Raw genomic sequence first — 22,186 nt, 5'->3', positions numbered from 1 at the left:
GGAGGAGGATGCCGCCGCCGCCGCCGCCGCCACCCGCGGGCTCTCAATGAGCCTGACTCTAGACCAAGGATGGAGCCTGCGCTGGGCGCTGCAGGGGCTCCCAGCGTGCCCGCCACCAGGTACGACCGGGTCCCGCGGTCCCCGGGGCAGGCAGGAGTGGACTGCGCCGCAGCAGCCGGGAGGGGCGCGGGCGCGGCGGGAGACGCCCCTAGCTCGGGGCCGGTGTCTCTGAGCGGTGCGCGGAGGCGGTGGTGTGGGGCCGCAGAGTGATAGATGCTGAGAGAGCATGGCTGGACTGGTAGCCCCGGAGCGCAGCGATCGCCCCAGCCCCTTCTTGCCCCCATCTGGCGAGGGCAGCAAACTTGGGATAAGCCCGGGGCTCCCTTTCTCTTGCGGAACGCTCTCGGGCGTCTGCTCCGGGTTCATCATCTCATAACCCGACTCTGGGCTGTCAAGGCTGCCAGAAACCCTGAGGTTCGGGTGCCCTCTCTAACTTTCCAAACCAGGTTTACACCCTGAGGCTTCTTTCTTCTAGCCTCGGTCTTGCATCCGCTCTCACTATGCTGTGATGGTATGGGCCTTTAGGAGGCTAGGTCTGCCTGACGGTGCAGAATCCCCTACCCCCCTCCTCCCCGCCGCCGCATAAGTAGCCCTAGCTCCTCTCTGAGTAGAACCGAGTGTGTGTGTGTGTGTGTGTGTGTGTGTGTGTGTGTGTGTGTGTGTGTGTGTGTTTGGTCAGTTCCTCTCAGGCTCCAGAGAGGAGGGACACACTGTTTGACTTTACAGTAACATCCAACTGTGACCCTATCTGGGACCCATGGGTTAAAAGGCTAAGCTATCTGAGGAAGGTAAGATCTCATGGTCCTGCTAGGGGGGCACCTTGGCCTGATTTCAGGGGCCTCACTATGTCACCTCCCCTTACTCCAGGCCTGCCCTTTTTCAGGATTACAATCTTAGTTCTGACTTCCTGATGGACTTAACAACTGTTTAAACAAGAGGCTCCTGGGCACCAAGGGATCCAGGCATCCAGGTGCCAGGGATGTTATAGCTGATGCCTGAGAGGTTGAGGCTGGGACAGGGAAGGTGCATGTCCTCTCAGGGACAGGAATTCAGCCCAGTATCTTGTGAAACTTAGGAACAGTAGGGACTGAGGATGGCGGCAGGAGGCAGGTATCCTGGCTGGGCAGGAAAGCCCAGCTTTGGAAAGCCAAAGATATCAGTAGGTGTAAGGGGCAAGTAGACAGGGAGCTCATAGACCAGGGAGCTAGACTGGTTTCCCTGGTTCCTCAGTCCCTTAGGTGGGGCTGGGCTGTCTCACAAAGACACCTAAGCTGGCAGGCAGTTCCCAGGCTCCAGTCCCCAGTAGCTGCCACACTTCTAGGCATCATGATGACCCTGTTTCTTTTTCAAAGTGTTTCTGCCGTCATGACTCACACGCTGGATTCACCAGGGAGAGATCAAGCTTCCAATCTATTCTATTCCCTGCCCTCTTGGGGTTTTAGGGAGCTGCGGGAGAGAGGAGGGGGTGGATATGCCCTTGGGTCTTGGACCCCTGCAGGAGCCTGGCCGCTTAAACTTTCATTGCTTGCTGTTGTTGTCCCTTGTCTTGGTGGGTGAGTGGCTCCAGACCAGCTCAGACCACAGTGTCTGTGGGCTGTGCAAGTGAGAGGCCACTGCTGATTGTCCACCCAGTACTGCTGGGGCTTCGAGGTCACATCTCCCTTCCCCTTCCCCAGCACCATGCAGACCCCTCCCCTCCCCCACCCAGACTCCACATCCTCTTTGCTGAGTACTTGTGGAGCTTTGGACTCTTTGCATTTGAGCACCCTACATTACCTTGCTTCCCTCTACCCTGGCCCCCATGTCAGTTCTGCTCAGAGGAGGATGTAGATCTCTGTGCCCTCTCCCAAGGGCCTTAGCTCCATAGGAAGGGTTGTGTTGAGGGTGCTAATATAGGAGTAAGCTAGGCTGCCCTGAAGGAGGGATCTACCTTTGTTCCACTGAGTGTGCCGTAGCCTTGGACGTCAGGTTCTCAGTGAGGTCTGGCTTGTGCCCCCCAGGTTCCTCTTGCCCATCTGCTGTGCCCCATCCTTGCACATTGGGAGTCTGAAGGTGTTGTGAGGAGGGAGCATTTGATAGTCATAATCTGGTTCTGAGAAGGTCCCGAAGCCCTGAGTCACTGTATGGTTTCCATGGAAACAGACTTGTTCAGAGGACTCGGTGTAGCGAGGCATTGGGGGAAGGAAGGGAAACATATAGTAAAATCAGGCTCCACAAGTGTGGTACAGCTGGACCAACTCTCTTTGCTGGGGAAGATAGATGGGTAAACAAGGCCCTGGCCTCCCCAGAGGACAGGCTGCCTCTCTCCACCTGATAAGATTCTCCCTTGGAGACCACTTCCATGATCTCCCGGTTCAGCTTCCAAGCTTCTGGTGACTCAATGCCTCAGTTTCTTTCTCTGCAAACCGAGGGCTGTAGCAACACCTGCCTAATAGGCTCCTGAAGGTCAGGTTCCTCAACTGGGAACACTCAACAGCACCACAGTGTGTGGGGAGAGTGTGGTGGTTACTTATCTAATGTGAAGGGCTCCCTGGCTCCTTCCCCTGTGTCCCAGTCAGTGCTCTGACACCTCTCTGGGATGACCTGCTTGAGAAGAGCCCTGGCACCCCTCCTGGGGGTCAGCCATTCATTTATTCTAATAGAGATTTATTTAGGCTTTTTCAGCCTGGTACTCTATAGCCTGGCTCTTTTTGAGACTCTACCTGGCCAGAAACCTGTGAGAAGAAACCGTCCAAGGCTAGATGGCTTTGCTTCAGCATCCTAGGAAAGGGTTGCTTGCTGAGTCCCTTGGGGCTAGGACAAAGGAGGTATAGGTAGAAAGGGACCTTATGGCAGAGAAAAGGGCTCAATCCCCATCCCCGATCCTGGAGCAGCTGGTCCATGAGGTTATGACAATCAGGACTTAGGAGCACAGTCCTTAGGTTGGAGCTGGTAGGGCTGGGAGAGGTTTATTCTAACAGTTCCAGCACCAGCAGTATTGGGGAGCATGGCCTAGGAAAATTCAGCCTGCCAGTGACACACAGCAGAATTTCCTCCCCAGACCCTTTCTCATTGTAGCATACCCATGGCTTGCAGGGCCCTCTCTTATAAGGTGGAAATCTGTCTCCCCGAACTCCCTCCGCCCACTCCTACCAGCTATCTCAGCTGCAAGGGAGTTAGCTGCTGGCTCTTCTATTCTACAGATGCCAAAAATAAGATTCCTGGGGTTTGTCTGCTCGGTCAGGCCAGAACCCAAGCTGTGACCTCTCCCAGCTGCACAGCAGCCTGGGGGACCGTTCTGCTCCTTCGCTTTAGCTCTTCAAGAAGCTTGGCAACCGCCTTCTCCCCCCACCCCCACCCCATCTCTGCCAACTATCTGAGTCTTGCCTTGGGTCTCTCTGGACCACTTTGCTGTCCTCATTGGTGTTCACAACACCTTACAATTTAATATCCTCTGCAAATTTCATTAACGGACTGTTTGCTCCCTCTCTCAGGATCATTAATGAAGATGTTAGATAAGATGTGGCCTGGCACAGGCCAGGCAGCCCTGCCCCCACTCCTAGACTCTTTGCCTTCCAGGCCTTGCCCTTGGCCTTGCCTCCTCCACTCAGGACTCCTGGGACATGCCCCCTCCTGCCTTTAGGCTCCATGACAAGAGCTGAGGCCCAAGTGTGTTTGAATTAATTTTGTAAGATTACTCGAGGCGCTGTATCAAATGCTTTGCTAAAAATCAAGATATATTACCCTGCCCGCGTTTCCTTCATCCACCAGTCTTGTAATTCTATCAGGAAAGCTATCAAGTTTGTCAGGCATGATTTGTTCTTTATAAATCCCTGTGGTGCTGTGTAGGGGCACAGGGTTCCCGCGATTTCTAAATGTTTAGAGATTCTTGCTTTGTGTTTGTTCCTTGATTGGAGCTGGGGACTGCCGGTAGCATGGTCGCCTTCACTCTTCTCTGGAGTCTCTGGGATGCCAGAGAGTCTGTTGGGACGTTTGAGTAGGAAGGTGCCCCAAACTCCACACTGACGGCGGGGATTCCTGGAGCTATCCTTCAAGGATTCTGCAGGCTAGAGGAAATGACAGATGGCTCTGTGTTGCTGACATTCTGAAGACAGCACTAATTGAGTGATGGCTGCAGACCCATCCCTGTGCTGAGGACTCACTGTACTTGATTTGTTTGAGTCCTGTGAATTGGGTGTGCTCTTCCCCTTCTATGTGCCAGGCTCAGAAAGGGTCAGGCTGCCTGAGGTTGTGGGTCTGGCTTTCACTCTGTGGCATGGCCTGTGGAAAGCTTATAGCCAAGTTCAGAGAGTAGGGCCTTCCACACCACACTGCCACATCTGACTTGTGTGATCCAGCCACCTAAATGTGCTTTCTTTAAGAAGTTTTCTTGTGTGTGTACGTATGTGGATGTGTGCATGCCACCACGTCTGTGAAGCGGTCCGAGGATAATTTGTGGGCGGTTCTCCTTTTACTACGTGGGTCCTGGGAATCAAACTGATCAGCAGGCTTGGTGGCAGTCACCTTTATTTGATGAGACATCTCTCTGGCCCATTATCTAACCTTTCTGAGTCTTACATGTGAAGTGGACACAGCCGTGTCTTTTCCCTGAGCTTGTAGGAGGTCCCTTGGGGTAATGTGTGGCAGCCACACCATGCTTCTGAACTTTGGGGAATACCTACATGACCCTTTATTCTAGAGGCCTTTGTCTATAGCACCCAGAGATTATCATTCTGCTTGTTACTTGAGAGAAATGATGGAGACACACAGGCATGTGCTTGGTACCAGATTGGGTGGCACAGTCTAGGTGAAGAGAGAAAGGCTGCCTCTCTGAGCCTTGAGCCTATGGCCTTTATCTAGTTCAGGCAATTTCAGTCATAAATTCATGCTCTGATGTTTTCTGGCTGCAGAGGATTGTGACATTCCTGGGTTGTAGCTTGTAGGTTATAGCTCCCCCAGAGTCCTGAGGTGGGGTGCAGACGGTAACAGCCACATCCAGTTGCTATCATTTTTGTTCTTGTCATTCAACATGAAAGGGTGAAATAGCTAGATCCATTCACACGGCAGGGGGCCCTCAGGAAGAACAGCAGGGACACCACCAGAGGGGGGGGGATGGTGAGGTCACGATTGTCAGGAGCTTATCTGGGGTGGCCCCCTTGGTTCTGGCACTCCCCTGCATCTGCTCCTTGTGTCCTAATGCTGACTGGTGTTCTTATATGGCCTGGGGCCTAAGCTCTGTGCTTGCAATCAGGGCTTGGGTCATTGCAGTTGAATGGGCATCCTGGCCCTGCTGTCAACTAGCTATTTTTGCGGGATCAACCCTTTGTAGGATCCAGGTCCATAGTCATCTCTTTGGGTTGGCTCCATCCCTCCTCAACCTCATGGTTTAGGTGAACCTTGGTGCCCTGCCCCCTCTCACTCTCAGTCTCTAGCTCTTGTGCGCACAGGGCAGGCGGGCCTCATGCAGGTGCCCAGAGACAGGGATCCGAGGATGTAGAAACAGGAGGTCACTCTGTCGGCTGCCGGCAGGGCAGCAGCTGTGGTGCCCAGGCTTCTGTTGATGTTTCCTCATCCTTGAAGTTGGGAGGATGACTGAAGCCCAGTGGGTGGGGCCTTAGTACTATTCCAGCTGGCGTGGCTGTGCTGAGGGGGGACAGGAAACCGGGGCCTTTCCGTCTAGTGCTGGGGCAGTAGTTCCGCCTCTCACAGGCTGGCCTGGCTGAGACAGGGACCAGTTTTCTGACTCATCTTTCTTCTCGGGTTCCTGTACACTAGGCCCTTGTGTAAGCACAGGAGGGCAATCACTCACCCCGTCAGGGAGGACTTAGCTCCCAGGCCACCAAACATAGAACAGAAGTAACCTCCTTTCCCTAAAGCTGAGGTCCCTACAGGTGGTACTCACCACACCGGTGGACATTTCCAAGCCAGGATTGTGGTGGTCCAGGCTAGCCCCTGAACTCACACCCGAGGACACCCCTTCATGAGTCTTGTCTGTATCCCACTATGTTGAGCTGTTCCTATCCTGCTTCCTGCTTCTGTCTGTGATTGCTCTGTTTCTCTCATTTCACACCTCAGAGCAATAGAGGGCAGCAGGGGTTGAACATTTGATTCAAAGGTTCTGAGCCGCCAAACAGCTGGAAGGAGGTTCCCACCCAACCTCCCCATGCAGGTCTTTCCTTCAGGGCTGATGACAACTTTATGAAGAAGCTTGAGATGGCCAGGGGTGTCCTGTGTCCTCAGCACCTGCGCTCATGGATACTAGAACGACCTGCCTGGAGATCGTAGTGTGCCTATGGCGAAATGAAAAAGGACTAGTAACCCTTTGTACAGCTGGTCGACCTTGAGAACCCTGACAGTAAGACTTGTTCTTGCTGAGGATGCTCAAAAGAGTGTCTGGTTTGGCTGAAGGACTCCAGAGGGTGGATACAAAACACCTTGCTCTGTCATGCACATCCTGCAGGAAAGACCTACAGACCTTACTGAGGTTAAAGTGGAGACAGGCGTGGCACTAAAGAGGAGCACTTTGTTTCCATTGTTCCACGGGCTGGTCATCACCCCTGCAAGGTCTCTCTGTGTCTGCATACTGCTAATTCTGAAGGATGCTCCAGCACACAGCCCTAGGGAACTTGTTGGGTTTTGTTGGTTTTTTTTTGGTGGGGTGTGACTTCGGAGACCTCTTGAGAGATCTCATGACCCCAACCTGTATTCACCAGATATCTTGTAATCATGTATTTTAATTTTTATCTTATGGATCCTGTAAAGCATGGAACTGAGTTATTTTCCTTTTCTCATTGGCTACCAGGAAGCTCTACCCCATAAACCCACAAGTTACTTGGCATTTGGAGCCGAGCCGGAGCCGTCTTCAGACTTCCCGGCTCTTCTTTTCTCTTTGTCCTGTTTTCATCACCTCATTTTCCTTGGGAGAAAAGAAATCCCCTGGCTGTTTTCCTTTTAAACCTTAACCAAACAAACATCTATGGTGGGTCAGAGCTGACAGTTGATTTAGACATGCAGTTTCCTGAAGTTGTCTTCCAGCTAAGCTCCTCCCTGTCCAAGTGCCCTGCCCTCGGAGTCGCAAGTCCCTGTGCCGAGGCTTTGTTCAGGTGGCCGACGCTCAGACTCATTTCTCTTACTCTCTGCGCCCTGCTCCCCAGGCTGTCAGTAAAACATTTTGGGGAAAGAAGTCACTTGTCCAAGAATAGCCTCAACCACTCCCTGCAGGCTTCGGTCTCTCTAAGGTCCTGCTTATTGCAAGTCCTGTGTGGCCTCAGCAGCCTCCAGCCAACATTGTCCCTCAGGTCTACCTGCCCGAGGTAGTGCTTGTCTGTTGGGCAATGGAACCTTGACCAGGTGTGTTGAAAGTTGGGGAGGAGAAGGCTGATTGGTGGTGTTACCAGGGTAAAGAAGGGAGCGCTAAGATGGGGGATGTGTCAGGGATGGTTTTCAGTACCCAACCTTGTCTTCAGACACCTCTCCAGCTCTTCCCTGGGGATGAGGTCACTCCCCACAACTATTCCCAAACATAATAAACTCAAAGCTCACTGTAAGCAGTGCCCATCCCTCCACAGCCTCTTAGCTCCTCCCCTGGGAGGAGAATGAGACGGGATGGGGAGACTGAGCTGGTGGCTGCTGGGGGAGGGCAGGCACTGAACACTGCTTTCTCCTGGAGAGTGACTTGAGTTTTCCCACTGTCCCCGGGGTATGCACTCTGTCCCATGTGAACATGCCTCAGTGACCCTGAATATGGGGTGGGTCCTTACGGTAGAGAGTCGAAGATCTGAAGAAAGAGATCTGAAGAAACTGTAGGTATAAAGAGGTGTGAGCCAGTGTCACTAATCTAGGGACAGGCAGAAGATGTAGGGCATTTCTGCTGGTGGCGTTCTGTTCAACACTGCTTCTCTAGCCTGGGCCCTGTGGGGCAGGCAGTGGGGAGGTCAGGAGTAGAGCCAGACTGCCTGTTGCTGCTTGCCTCTTTGTGGATCGGAAGTCAGAACTTGGATGGAGGTGCCATCATCACAGTTTCCTGCAATCTGCAACACCACACCTCCCACCCACCACAGGACCTTTGGCCTTCCCATTAGGCCTCTATTCCGAACACAACAAAGCTAAGAGGCTGCACTACCAGTTCTGGCCACTAGAGAGAGGCAGAAATACCACCATAGCAGTCTAGAGCAGAAAATTCTGGTAGGGTAAGTGGTTTGGGAAGGAGTGGTGGGCAAAGTCCTACAGAGGTCTGCCTCTATTAGAGCAGACTCTAGGGGTGCAGGTAATTATTTCTGAGGTGCTTCCCTAAGGCAAAAAGCGAATCAAAAATTAGGAGAGATTTGCTGGGGTCCGTGGAGCTGGGGCCAGAGGTCACTTGTCAATGGCAAGGCAAGGTCTTGTCATAATGCTGGGTATGAATAAATATTTCATGTCAGTTACAGCCCCTGCTCTGGTTAGGCCACCTTTAGAGATTGCACAAGTGAATTCGGACCCAGCTGGTGCTTAGCCGATGTGTGTGCCCTCTGATTGGCAGGCTAGTGTGATGGTGGCTAAAGTTCTTAGCTGCAAATCAGAGCTTCTCTGTGCAGCATCCTCCACTCCTGACTGTGACGCTGCAGTCGGAACCTTCTCCTGGGTGGGCACTAGGCTTCTCACAAGGAGGTGGGATTCTGGATTCTTGTGCCTAAGGTTTGACCCACCAATGAGGGAGGCCATACCAAAAACTACTGGAAACCCAGGAAGGGGTATGACCCCCCAAGTCTGTCTTGGAGGACTAGGGCATTGAGAAATCTCTTGCAGAAGCCAAGAATTGCCTGGGAACAGCCAGACCTGGCCCCTGGGCCTCTGGTTTCCAGGACAAATGCCTCTGGCATACCAAGGACTCTTGGCTAGCTCTGGGCTTGGCTGTGCCAGGCTGGCAGGAGAGCAGAGCACTCTCAGTGGATCCTAGCATCCTCCTTCCTGTTCTCATGCTCTGTCTTTGCCCTCCTCGAAGACAGGCACATGGCCCTCAGCTGTGCCCACAGTGCCCATGCTGTACCTTGAGGGGAGTCTCCTCACCTTAGGGGACCACATCTCTGAGAACAACCTCAACTCTTAGACCTGCCTTTGAGTTCCTCCAAGTGGTGTGGGAAGGGAAACTTGGGAAAGAGCTCAAACTGTTCCTCTTCTCCTAGGCAAGAAGCATGGCTATCCTCTGAAGAGATCTGTGGGTATTTTATCTTTAGAGCAGGAATTGCAGGGTGGGGTGCTAGTGCCAAAGAAACCTGTCTTGATGCAGATAAAAGGGAATGAAATAGAGGTGGTACTGGAGCAGATTCAGCAAATGGATTTGAACATGAGTTTGGGGCATGAACCTGAAAAAGCTTTTGTAACCCGAGGAGCCTCAACTTCTTTTTTTCTGCTAAAAGGGTTGTGAGGTGCTGATCTCAGCCCTGAGGTGGGGCAGGGGTGGAGCACTAACACAGGAAGACAGGGAGCCCTCAGGAGTGCTGACTTTCTCTGGCCTTCGGTCAGATCTTCAGGTCTAGATTACTGGTAGATGCCTGTGAAGAAACATGACTGAGTTTGGTGGAGTCACAGCTGAAGAAAGGGGGCTCTGTTGTTGCTGGCATTCCCTGGCTGGAAGAGTGCTGGGTTTCTCTTGGGGCACCTGGCAGGGACCTGAGATTAAAGTAACGAGGGCTTCCCACTATCCTCAGCCTTCCCTCCATGGGGCAGCGTCCTCTGCCACAGGGGCTATGTTGAGTGTGGTCCAGACCATGACGTTGATCATACTCAGAGGTTCCCAAGAATCCGGACTGTGCCTCTTCCCCTATTAACTGCCCCTCGGTGGTGATGCAGTACTGATTTCTACACATGGTAGTGGAGTTTCACATTTTAAATGGGATTCCCAGATCTCAAGCCTCTATTTCATTACTATCCTGCCCCAGGCCCTGTGCTTCTCCCCAGGCAAGCAGGCTCTGCCTTCTTCTTTGGGACACTGAGCCAATGGTGAAGGGATTAGAGTGCTGGCCAGACTGTTGCAGAGGGACTCGGGTCCCTGCTGGTTCCCAGTTGTGAGCCATCTTTGAATTCTCCACCTGAGCAGTGGAGTTGGCCCATGGTCTACCAGAGCAGTTTGTAAGGAAGAACAGAATATCCAAAATGGTGTCTCTGCTTGCTCGGGAGATGGAGTTTACCTACCAGCCACGAGCCAACCAATAACAGGCATAATGGCAAAGGAGAACATGCACCCCGAGTCTCAGAGCTCATCCCCTTGTGTTCTGGTTCCTCGCATGCTGGCTCATGGGTGGGCTGGAACAGTGAATCTGGTGCATGTTTGAAGACTTGTGTCTTGGGGAGGAAGTATACAGCTTCCAGATGGGGGTTAAAGCCCTGGGTCACAGCAGGTACTGCTGCCTGTGCTGTGGGCCCATACCTGCTTATAGAGTGAATCTGCTCATTTGGGTAAACAGCTTAGCCCTGTGTGAGTGCTTAGTAGGTGCCGTCTAAAGACGTGTTGTGTTGGCTTTGGTGTTTTACTTGGGCTTGGTGAAGTATGCCTTTGGCTTTCAGGTAGCTGTTGTGCGTGCTGCACATGGTTGAAAGAAGACCCTTGTCCCCAGCTGTCCCTTTGGAGCTACCTTCTCCACCTGAAGGCCTGGGTGACCCGCCTCCATTGCAGGACCAGTTGAATTCTGAAAGGTCAGGATTGTTTCCATTCATTTCCAATACAGAGCCCATTTGGGCCTGCCACCTCAGGCACTTGGGCATGCATGCTAGCCAGAAGAAGAATCATGGCTTGTTGGGGGTAGGCAGGGGTTGTAGCTTGAAAGTTGGGCCTTCATGGCTCATGGGTGGAAGTGGATCAACTGGAGCCTTGAGTCAATGCAGGGGAGCAGGCAAGTCACGTTTTGTGCCTTGGGAGCAGACTGTGGGGTAAAGAGAGGGAGAATGGAGCCCAAGCACACCCTGCCCACTGTTCCTGCAGCTGCTGGCCACAGGCCTGAGGTGCAGATCACTGCACTTCCTGGACAGCTTGGATTTGAGACACTGGCAGCCGAGACTCCACTGGGCAGCAATCCTTTTTTGGTAAGTGTTGAGGTCCGTGGCCCTGGATCTGGGGCAGCCCTGGCATCTCTTGGGACCTGGTGACTGAGTCAGCATCCCTTGGGCCACCTTGCAAGATTGCTTGGGCCATGTTGTGAGCCCATGGCATGCACTTCCCTTTCTACCTTCCTATGGCTCCTTGCTAGCCTCTCTCTTGTGGACCAGAGGGTGAAGGAGCAGTTTCTCTGGGCAGCGAGCATCCCTGCCTCACAGTCAGAAACAAGCCTTGGGTTCTGCACAGAGACACATCCCAGCAACCTCTGGGACCTGCCCCTCCTCCAGGCCAGTTGACTTATAACACTAAAGGTGCCTTGAAGCTACCCATTTGGAGGTAGCTGGGCTCCCTCATTTGCAAGGAAGAAGGGTTGTGACCCAATGTGGGCACTTTCTGGCCCTACTAGCTTTTGCTGTCAACTTAGAATTAATGGGGCATAAGTCCTTGCTCTCTGGGACTTGTGTCTTGGGGGAGGAATTGGGCGTATATCCTTCCTCTAAGGGTAGATAGAGGATGGGTAGAAGGAGCAGTTCTGGGAGGTGAGTATCAGCCTGTGTGAGTAGAAGATGATCTTCATGATCCAGGAGATGCTGGCAGAAGTCACAGGCAGGGGCAGGGTGTGGCATGAGACACCCCCTAAATGCAGGAGTTGGAGGAGCTGAACTTTGGCACAGTAAGTGGGTTGGCATAGGGAAACCAGAGCTCACTCTAGGAGGCTTCTGCAGTCACAATTTACTTAGCTCTTGGGGCACAGGGACTCTATCTGTTTAGCTCTCAGAAGCTCCCAGAAGACACCAAGAAATGACGATCCAGTGCAGGCTTTGTAGGTCCTAAGGGATACGTGAGCACTGGGCAGGGGCTGGGTGTTTTCCTGGATCCCATAAAGACTCTTGACTGTATGAGACAATTAACCCTTGGCTGTCCTCTGTTCACAGACCCTGTGCCTTGGAGCAGCAGCCCCATGACGGTGCCCAGCCATGCAATGTTCCTGGAAGGCTGTCCTCCTCCTTGCCCTGGCCTCCATTGCCATCCAATACACAGCCATCCGCACGTTCACTGCCAAGTCTTTCCACACCTGCCCTGGACTGACAGAGACTGGATTGGCAGAGCGGCTGTGTGAGGAGGGCCCCACCTTCTCCTATAACCTCTCCAGGAAGACTCACGTCCTCATCCTGGCCACCACACGCAGTGGCTCATCCTTTGTGGGCCAGCTCTTCAACCAGCACATGGATGTCTTCTACCTGTTTGAACCTCTCTATCACGTCCAGAACACTCTCATTCCCCGCTTCACCCAGGGCAAGAGCCCTGCAGATCGTAGGGTCATGCTTGGGGCCAGCCGGGACCTGCTGAGGAGCCTTTATGACTGTGATCTCTATTTTCTAGAGAATTACATCAAGCCACCTCCGGTAAATCACACCACCGACAGGGTGTTCCGCCGAGGAGCCAGCAGGGTCCTTTGCTCCCGTCCAGTGTGTGACCCTCCAGGGTCCCCTGATCTGGTTTTGGAAGAGGGGGATTGTGTGCGCAAGTGCGGCCTGCTGAACTTGACCTTGGCAGCTGAAGCTTGTCGTGAGCGCAGCCATGTGGCCATCAAGACTGTACGGGTGCCTGAGGTGAATGACCTTCGAGCCCTGGTGGAAGACCCCAGGCTGAACCTCAAGGTCATCCAGCTGGTACGAGACCCTCGTGGCATCTTAGCTTCCCGGAGTGAGACCTTCCGGGACACCTACCGACTCTGGCGGCTTTGGTACGGCACGGGAAGGAAACCCTACAACCTGGATGTGACACAGCTCACCACGGTGTGCGAGGATTTCTCCAGCTCTGTGTCCACCGGCCTGATGCGGCCCTCCTGGCTCAAGGGCAAGTACATGCTAGTGCGCTATGAGGACCTGGCCAGAAACCCCATGAAGAAGACAGAGGAGATTTACGAATTCCTGGGTATCCCGCTGGACGGTCACGTGGCGCGCTGGATCCAGAACAATACACGGGGCGACCCCACTTTGGGCAAGCACAAGTATGGCACAGTGCGCAACTCTGCGGCCACGGCTGAGAAGTGGCGCTTCCGCCTCTCCTATGACATTGTGGCCTTCGCCCAGAATGCCTGCCAGCAGGTGCTGGCCCAGCTGGGCTACAAAATGGCCAATTCGGAGGAGGAGCTGAAGAACCCGGCCATCAGCTTAGTGGAGGAGCGTGATTTCCGACCATTCTTGTGACCCGAGTGTGGTGGGAGTGGGAGGCAGGTGGCTCTGGTTTTGCTGATGTGGACCTGCTATGGACGGCTTTTTAAACTGTTGCCTTATCTCCCTCCTCCCTCTCCCACCCTGTCTTTGTGTCCTTCCCACCTCTGCCCACTCCCCTCCCTCCAGCCTTTCTCACCCTGTCTGTGTGTCCTTCCCACCTCTGTCCACTCTCCTCCCTCCAGCCTTTCCCATCCTGTCTGTGTGTCCTTCCCACCTCTGCCCACTCTCCTCCCTCCTGCCTCTTTGACCCTGAAATTTGCACTATGTCTTAGAGGGGACTCACTGGGGCAGAGGATGTTGAATTTCTCTGTGGATGGGGACGGTGTTTACAGGCACCCACTCACACAGTCACATGTAGGCACAGGCATACAAGGGGAGGCGCCCCAGAACACAACTTCCACCTTCTGCAGCTGTCTTCTCAATGGAAGGGATGGATACAAAGGGACCAGCTCTCCCAGTTTAGGAAAAGCGACCACCCCTCCCCCATCTCTGCTTCCTGCCCCAGATTCCTACTCCCTCTCATGGGGCACCTGCCCCTCCTGCACACCTTTGCCTGGTGGAGAGCAGGGTTTTACTGTGAGGTGAACCGGGACTACTTCCTTTCTATCTGGTTTGTGATGAGCTTGTCTGTCTGAGTCTTGTGGCTACCCCTGGGCCAGTAATGGCTAATGAATCTTAGAAGTTTCTGATTGATCTTGGGGTCTCTCTGTGATATTTCTTTGTGCCAAAAAGAAAAAAGACAAAAAATGTGGATCAGTTTGCTAAATGAAAATTGAAATGCTTTATTTGTGTTTTCTGTAAATAAAAGTGTGCAGTACTGTCTGAGTGTGATTTGGGGGCCTTATGAGTGTTAATCAATGGGCTCTGAATAGCCCTGTCTTTGGAGATGGGATGGAGGGAGAAAAGTGAGAATTAAATGACAAACCTGTCATTCGGAACTTTAAATTTTTTTTTTAAAGAACTAGAGTATTCCTTTTAAATTCTTTAACGATTACATACATACAAACAACCTATCATGATCATATGAACCTCCATCCCCCCTTCCACTTCACTCCACCTTTCAGATCTCTTACCACCCTCCATGCTGGCCTGGGACTTTCAATCTTATTACCTTCTTGTCAACCGAGATGGGCAGCATCTTCTAACCAGGATGCCCAAAGTATTTAACAGGTTGGGATTCAGAGTGCATGAGGTAAGAATGAGTCTTGAAATGCCTATCCTGTACCAGACGTCCCTCCTTTAGTTAGGAGATCGGGGCTAAGGAAGCTGGGGAGGAGTTTCCTGGTGTGCAGGCCAGCTGGGGATCCGCTGTGCTCACGCCCCGTCTTTCCTGGGCAATCTAGCAGGCTCTTCTAAGAAGCTCCCCAGTCCTCACTTCAAGAAACATACATAACATTACATTTAATAGAAAATAGAAATGGTATGCTTTACCATGATTTAAGAGCCAAAAAGCAGCTGGCCCATTCGTCTAACTGGTTAGATCAGGTAGCCCAGGAGCGAATCCCTTCTCCCAGCAGAAGAATCCCTTCTCCCAAGCCCCCAACTCTCTCTAATCCCTTCTCTCTAAGCCCCCAACTACATAACATGGAATTTACCATAAAAAAATAAATCTGGAGCTTCAGTAATCACCACCATCTTCATTATTTTGTGTGTGTGAGGTTCTGGTTGCATCCACTGTCTGTGCACTGTGTGCGTGCCTGGTACCTGTGGAAAACAGACGAGGTCATTGGATGCCCTAGAACTAGAGTTATGGTTGGTTATGAGCATGTGCATGCTGGGAGTTAAACTTCAGTCCTCTGGAAGAAAAACCAGTGCTTTTAACCGCTGAGCCATCTCTCCAGCCTCCGTCCTCACTGTTTTTAAGTGCACATCTCATTAAATACTTCTATAGTATGCAAGCTTTAGCACCATCCTCCTCCATAACTTTTCATCTTGTAAAACTCAAAGTCTGTTCCTTCAAAACAACTTGTCCCTTTCTCTCCCACAGCTCCTAGCAACCATCCCACTTTCTGTCTGTGTGTTTCTCACTACTGTGAGTACCACATCTAAATGGAATTATGCAACATTTGTCTTTTGGTGCCTGGTTTATTTCCCTGAGCACAATGTCCTTACAGTTCATCACCTTGTATACTACATCAGCTTATCCTTCCTTTTCAGGGCCAGCATAGCCCACAGTTTGTTTATCTATCAATCCTTCAATGGGCCTTGGGTCTCACCCATGTTTCAACAGCTGTGAACAGAGAGTATACTCGGAAGTGTAATTGCTGGACCCTCTGGCAATTATTTCTAGTTTTTGTTAGACCTGCTCTGTTTTCTCTAGTGGTTAGGCTGTTTTATTATCATTTTTTGGGGTGTGCATGAATTTCTGTGTGTGGGTTGTGTACCTTTGTGCAGGTGTGCAAGGTGGCCAAAGGAAGGCACCAGGGGTCCTCCGTCACTCCGTCCTATTTCTTTGAGACAGGAGTCAGAAAGCCACATCAAGCCTTCACTCTCCTCTGCTCACAGCACTGGGGTTGGAGCTGCATCTGCAGCTGCACCTGACTTGTTACATGGGATTTGAACTCAGGTCCTCATGCTTGCATAGCAGACATTTGACCAACTGAGCCCTCTCTCCAGCCTCTGTGCTGCTTCATATTGCTGTACCACACAGGGTTTCCACCACCCCGCATCCTTTTCAACTTCTCCTTTCCTCATCCCTAATATTTGTGTGATGAGCTAGCCTATTTTCTTCCAGTCTCACTCACCAGGGAGGTCTGAGTGGTGTCTCAGGTCATGTGCCCAGATAGCACAGGCTCTGGCTCTAACTTTGTTGCCAAGTTCCATCTTCCTAAGGTGGTGCCCTTGATTGTATGATGACTTCACAAGCTGCGAGAAGGGGAGAGAATGGGAAAGGAAGGTAGAGACATGCCTCTGCTTGCATGAGTGCGGTCCCAAAGTTACAGGCCTCCCTTCCATTCCTGATCACGTGACATAGACAGGCGCAAGAGGACCTGGGGCTTTCATCTCAGTGGCCTGTGCTGTGAAGGTAGCTGAAGGACTCAGGTGGATCTCCCTGAGATTCAGGGTCCTCTCCTGTAGAAGAGGAGGCAACACTATCAGAACCAAAAGCTGGTCTGAAAAGCCTGCCAAGAGTGGTGGGCGGGGCGGGGCTTGTCACTGCTTTCTGGCTTGTAGGAGTTACACCCAGGCTGTGGGAAAGGTGTCAAGAGGCCAATTGACTTCATGGCATGACATCATTTGTGGTCGCTGCTTGGCCCCTGTAACATCAGAGAAGGCGGACTTTAGCCACGACCTCGGCTAGGTGGTCCTTCCGACAAAGTAGACTAGCTGCACGTGTTACGTGTGCGCCGTGTGCACTTGTGTGTGGAGCCCACTGCTTCCTCAGGAGCTGTCCATCTTGTTTTCCGATACAGGGTCTCTTACTGGGATCTGGGGCTTACTTAGACTAGGCTGGCTGGCCAGTAAGCTCCAGTGCTGGGATTGCAAGTTCACACCAGTCTGCCTGGCTTTTTAAAATGAGAGTTCTGGGAGTTGAGTTCAGTCCTTGTGGTTGCACAGCAAACATCTTATAGACCCACACATTTTCCTAGCCCCTCAGGCAGCTCCCCTATGACCAACCTGAGCCAGTGTTCCCTCTCCTTTAGGGAGTGACTTTCTGTTTGAATTGGGAGACACCAGAGATTCCTTCAGTTGGAAGGAATCACTGCCACCCCTACGCCTGGGGTCTTTGGGAGAAAGCTCTTTGCTGATGGGACCATTCACTTATACATGTATTCAATATATTCATGCATTTTGATTCTTTTACGTGCAGGCTCTATGAGTGGGGCATTCTTTCAAGAAAAACTGCCTAGTGAAGGTGAGCGAGTGGAAACATGGCTGCAGTAAATGCAACCCATAGGTCGAACCACAGACAGAGCTGGGCCACACATCCTCTTGATGTTAGAAATGTCATTTGTGATGACCATAGGCTTGCCCTTTGACCTTAGGATCTCATTCCTCACACTCTTGGAGATTAGACAAGTCAGGGTCACTTTAGGGGTGGCATCTGAATTGGGTCTTAGGGAGGGAGGAATTGGCCTTTCAAGAAAGAGAAGGCTGCTCCCAACCTGGGAGAATTATGTGCCACAGTGTGGATGCCTAAGGTGTTGTGCTGGGAGAGGCTGCACCAGTGATGTGTGGGCTGGACTAGCCCCAACCCTCATCTTCTCAAACTAGCAAACTTTGCCATGCCTCTAGGGGTGTTTAACCTAAGAGGGAGCTTCCAATTGCCCCAATCTCATGTGGCCCAGGATGACCTCAAAGTCAGTAGGTTGCCAAGGATGACATTGATTTCTGATCTTCCACCTCCTGGGTAGTAGGATTATGGGCACGTGCTACCACACTTGGTATTACAGGTGCTGAGACTCCAACTTCAAGCCTGTTAGGCAAGCACACTACTAACTCAGCCCCACAGATTCCCTTCAGATGATCACGTGACACGAAAATGAGAACGTCCTTGCTTCTAGGACAGATCCGGGTTCTCACTCGGCTCTCTGCAGACTCTGCCCTCCTTGCCCTCCACCCTCTGGTCTCCATCAGTTTATCTCAGACCTTGAACACACCGGGGTAGACTTCTACAGCCACGGCCCCTCATTTACTCATGTCTCCCTGTAACCTGGGGGTGAGCTATGTCTGCTTACACCCACTTTGGGCTTAGCCAAGTGACTTGCTTCAGTCAACAGAAGGAGAGCAATTGCAGGGGTAGGAGAGAGGCTGCCTCATCTATTGTATGAGGTAGGTCCAGGCTGACTTGCAGAGGGTTTAAGGGCACAAGCTGGGAAATACAGGGGCCCTAGTTAATGGCACCCACAGTCTGGTCTGGATAGTTATGGTCACCTGGCTGAGTCTAGCCGGATTTCTGACTTGGCAGTGGGGATTAAAAGCATGTCTGTTGTTTGAAGATACTGAATTTCAGAACAACTTACTACACGGCCAATTCTGACAGATACACAGACTCTTTGTTGTCCCTGCCGGAGTCTTTACAGATCGCTCATTGTGCCTGAACCTCTGTTCCTGTTCCTTTCTTTAGTTAAAGTTTGTTCATTCTTTCAATCCCAACTTAATTATCAGCACTTTCTAAATTTTCCCAGTTCATTTATCTTGATCACAGGTCCTTACATAGCTGCTTCTCTATCGCACAGATCCCAGCTGTTGGCCCTTACAGCACCGTGTACATCTCTTTTGTAGTGTTTACTGCAGCTGTAACCACACCTTTACTGCAGGGCCCGGCGTACAATAGGTGTCCAATAAACAAGAATGAATGAAACAGGTGTCCCCCAGCTGATAGAAGGGCTTGCCTGTCCAGGGCCTTCACAGAGCAGGCAAAGCTTCCCGAGGCTCAAGGGACTGAACAACTCGTGCCCTGCCGGAAGGATGCTGGCTTATTCTAGGAGGCCGAGCTAGGTTTTGTTCCACATCCTTCCCTGACATCCCGAGTCTGCACACCAAAATCAGTGTTCCAGTTCCCCTGTGATGGCAGCACCGGCCTTGATACTCATTATCATTTGCTGGGATGTCACTCTGAGTAACAGTGAGCTCCACACAGCCTGGATTACAGTTTGCAAATCTTCCTCTCCTGTCAGTCAACCCTTTCTAGCAGTGGTTTCCTGCTGACCATGGAGGTTCCTCTTTCTAGCCAGGAAATGGTGTTCACAGTGCCACGACGCAGGACTGGCCCTGAACCCACGTCTGTGTATTATTCCAGAAAACTTAGATCCTGAGGCATGTAGGAGTCACTTCCTGGTCTTGTTCCCAGACTCCGGGCTGGTCTCACACTGTGGGGCTAACACTGCCTGCATCCTGTATTTTCTTGCAGCAAACACTTCCTGTTTGTGTGTTCCCACCTGCTCACCTGGCCCCTCTCCCTGTCAGTCACAAACACATTGCATGGAATCCTGGGGAGCCCACTGGAGACCCCTCTTCCTACAAGTGAACAGAGTATTGCCCAACTTCCTGATAATCCCCTCCTCAGAGAAACTTCTGTCTGGGGAAGGATCTCTCTAGGCCAGAATACCTCTCCTGGTTGGAAAATTGCCTCAGATGCCTGGAACATGACAGTCATTCAGTGAAATTTTGCTGAAAAAGTCCATTTGGGGGTTTTCTCATGTGAATTGTTATTAGTGGCCAATGCTACACCTCTCTAAGATGGCCAGTGATGACAGCTGATGCCAGAGAAAGGAAATGGGGTAAGTTTGTGGTTCCCACAGAATGGTGGCCATGCACAGGGACAATCTGGCTCACTCACAGTGTGATGCTCAGAGACTCCAGGCTTCAGCAGAGGATAGATGCTGGCCTAGTTTTAACTTCGTTCTTGTTGCTGTGATAATACACCGCGACAGAAAACCATCGAGGGGAGAAAGGGTTTATTTTAGCTTACTGTTCCAGGCTGCGGCCCCTTACTACAGGGAAGTCAGGGTGGCAGGACTGAGCAGTTAGTCAAGAGATGGCCTTGTTTATTCGCAGTGTCAAGAGCAGGGGAAATGTGTGCGCGTGCGCGCGCGCGCGTGCGCGCGCGCACACACACACACACACACACACACACACGAGTGCTCAGCCTTCTCTTCCCTTACCTGATCTAGGACCAAAAAGTCAGCAATGTAAGTGCCTTTGAGGCTGGATCTTCTAGAATCACTTACAGCAACCGAGACAGTCGCCCACAGACATGCTCTCAGGCTAGCCTGATCTAGACAACCCTTCATTGAGATTCCAGGTCTTATTTTAGGTTGTGTCAAGTTGACAACACTACCGATCACACTGAATAAACCTTCCTTCCCCTGTGTTCCCGAGGCTGTCTGGATTCTGACTGAAATGGTGTCTGAGAGTCCTAAGCTAGCTGGCAGATTTCTGTCCCTGCAAGATCGCTGGGTCCATGCTGCTCTCCCAGCAACGCCCAAGTTAGGCCCCCTGTTGCTGTCAAAAAACACTGACCAAAAACAATTTGATAAAGGAAGGGTTTATTAGGCTCACACTTTTCATCACAGTGCATCATGAAGGGACATCAGGGCAGAAACTAAGGTAGGAACCTGGAGGCAGGAACTGCAGCAGAAGCCAGGGAGGAGTGCTACTTATTGGGTTGCTGCTTTTTCTCTCTTCCTTCCTTCCTTCCTTCCTTCCTTCCTTCCTTCCTTCCTTCCTTCCTTCCTTCCTTCCTTTCTTTCCTTCCTTCCTTCTTTCCTTCCTTCCTTTTTTTTTTTTTTTGGTTTTTCAAGATAGGGTTTCTTTGTAGCTTTGGAACCTGTCCTGGAACTAGCTCTTATAGACCAGGCTGGCCTCAAACTCACAGAGATCTGCCTGCCTCTGCCTTCCAAGTGCTGGAATTAAAGGCATACACCACCACTGCCCGGCTTCCAGTCTGCTATTTCACACAACCCAGGACCACTTTCCCAGTGGTCGTACTGTCTGCAGCAGTCTGAACTCTCTCACATCAGTTATTAATCAAGAAAAATCTCCAACAGACTCGCCTACAGATAAAGGTGAGGTATGTTCTCAACTGTGGATCTTTCTTCTCAGAAGACACAAAACCAATCATCACAACTTGTGACCAGCCAAGACTCTCTTCCCCAAGATCTAGGGGAGACCGGGGTCTATTACTTCCACTGAGGAAGGTGGCAGAGTTTCCTGAAGTCTGCTTCTCCTTGGAAAAATCTAGCCAGTCAGTCACACACGGCCCTGCTGGGACTTCCTTCTGTTACATTCCAGGACACTGGATGTAGCCACGGTTCACCTACATGCCCTCCTGCCTTCTTCTCTGCTGGCCTATATCAGCCTTCAGTCACTCAGAGGCTGACTTTGGGCTGGGTGTAACTTCAGAGGCAGAGCCGACGTACTGCTGGGGCTGCAGAAGGCATTTAGACCTTGTTAGAGAGAATAATCTGTGGGTTAGGTGGCAGGAATCTCAAACTGAGATCTTGTCCTATTGCATATGACTGGAGAAATGAGGGATCTTATAAGACATCTATGTCCCAGTGGTAGTCTGGGGACAAGGAGGGCAAACAGTATGCTTTCTGGACCAGGGAAATGGCCCAGTTGATAAAGTGCTTGTTTTGCAAGCATGACGACATCAGGTTGATCTCCCACATCTATGTATAATAGCTGGGCGCTGTGCCGTGTGTGTACTTCCACCCCTGGAAGAGACAGGTAAAACTGAGACCCAATCTCAAACATCAGGGTAGAGAGAAACTGAGGAAGATATCTGAGGTGGACCTCTGATATCTGCACAGAATCTCACACACACACCCCGCAAACACATGGACACATACACACAGACACATGACCTCTAAGGAGAACGTGCTCTGCAGGAAGGCAGGATGACAGGCGAGCATGAAGCCGGCTGGCCACATCCCCTAAATATCTCTCCTGTCTTAAAATAAAAGTCTGTAGATCTTTCCCATCCTCAGGCCCGTGGCACCCACTGGATCACTGTTTCTGCTGTTTACATTTGCGAGACAGGGTCTTCTGCAGCCCAGGCAGGTGTCAGACTCTGCATAGCAGAGGATGACTTTGACCTGAGCCCCTCCGCTTCGAACTTTCAGTGCTGGAGTTTTAGGCTTGAATCACCACACATGGTGGCCAACCCTCTTCCTCTACCAACCAGTCACATATGGTCCCCACTCTCTGTCATCACTAAAAATCTCTTCAGACTTTTGTATGGATGAAACTCTGGAGACTTGAGCCCATCATGATGACTGTCTGTGGGCTCTTTGTATGCAGCACTCTTCATCTTTTGTGTCCACACAGATGCCCCTTGTGCCATTTTCCTCCTGTCCGATGGACATTATTTAGCATTTCCTTTTTTTTA

The 22,186-nt window shown here is 51.5% G+C and overlaps 1 protein-coding gene across 3 annotated transcripts; it reads left to right on the top strand.

Annotated features, from left to right (window-relative positions):
- Position 1: 1 nt before the first annotated feature.
- Chst1 (carbohydrate sulfotransferase 1) lies at positions 2 to 14,181 on the top strand. 3 transcript variants are annotated; one of them, XM_048428383.3, is made up of 4 exons: positions 2 to 119; positions 10,582 to 10,710; positions 10,997 to 11,097; positions 12,046 to 14,181. In XM_048428383.3, the coding sequence occupies exon 4, from the start codon at positions 12,088 to 12,090 to the stop codon at positions 13,321 to 13,323; it is 1,236 nt and encodes a 411-aa protein (XP_048284340.1). In that variant the 5' UTR covers positions 2 to 119; positions 10,582 to 10,710; positions 10,997 to 11,097; positions 12,046 to 12,087; the 3' UTR covers positions 13,324 to 14,181. The 3 variants fall into 3 exon arrangements, with proteins under 3 accessions (XP_048284340.1, XP_048284341.1, XP_048284342.1); XM_048428384.3 differs by having other exon boundaries at positions 10,937 to 11,097; XM_048428385.3 differs by having other exon boundaries at positions 4 to 119; positions 10,632 to 10,710.
- Positions 14,182 to 22,186: the final 8,005 nt, after the last annotated feature.

The sequence above is a fragment of the Myodes glareolus genome, chromosome 10 (assembly GCF_982192425.1).
Source record: "Myodes glareolus chromosome 10, mMyoGla1.1, whole genome shotgun sequence".
Taxonomy (NCBI): domain Eukaryota; kingdom Metazoa; phylum Chordata; class Mammalia; order Rodentia; family Cricetidae; genus Myodes; species Myodes glareolus.
This window is presented reverse-complemented; position numbering and strand designations above follow the sequence as displayed.

Bases quoted from the DNA above. Each gene is read 5' to 3' on its own strand.
- Chst1 (XM_048428383.3), top strand. From the start codon at position 12,088: ATGCAATGTTCCTGGAAGGCTGTCCTCCTCCTTGCCCTGGCCTCCATT.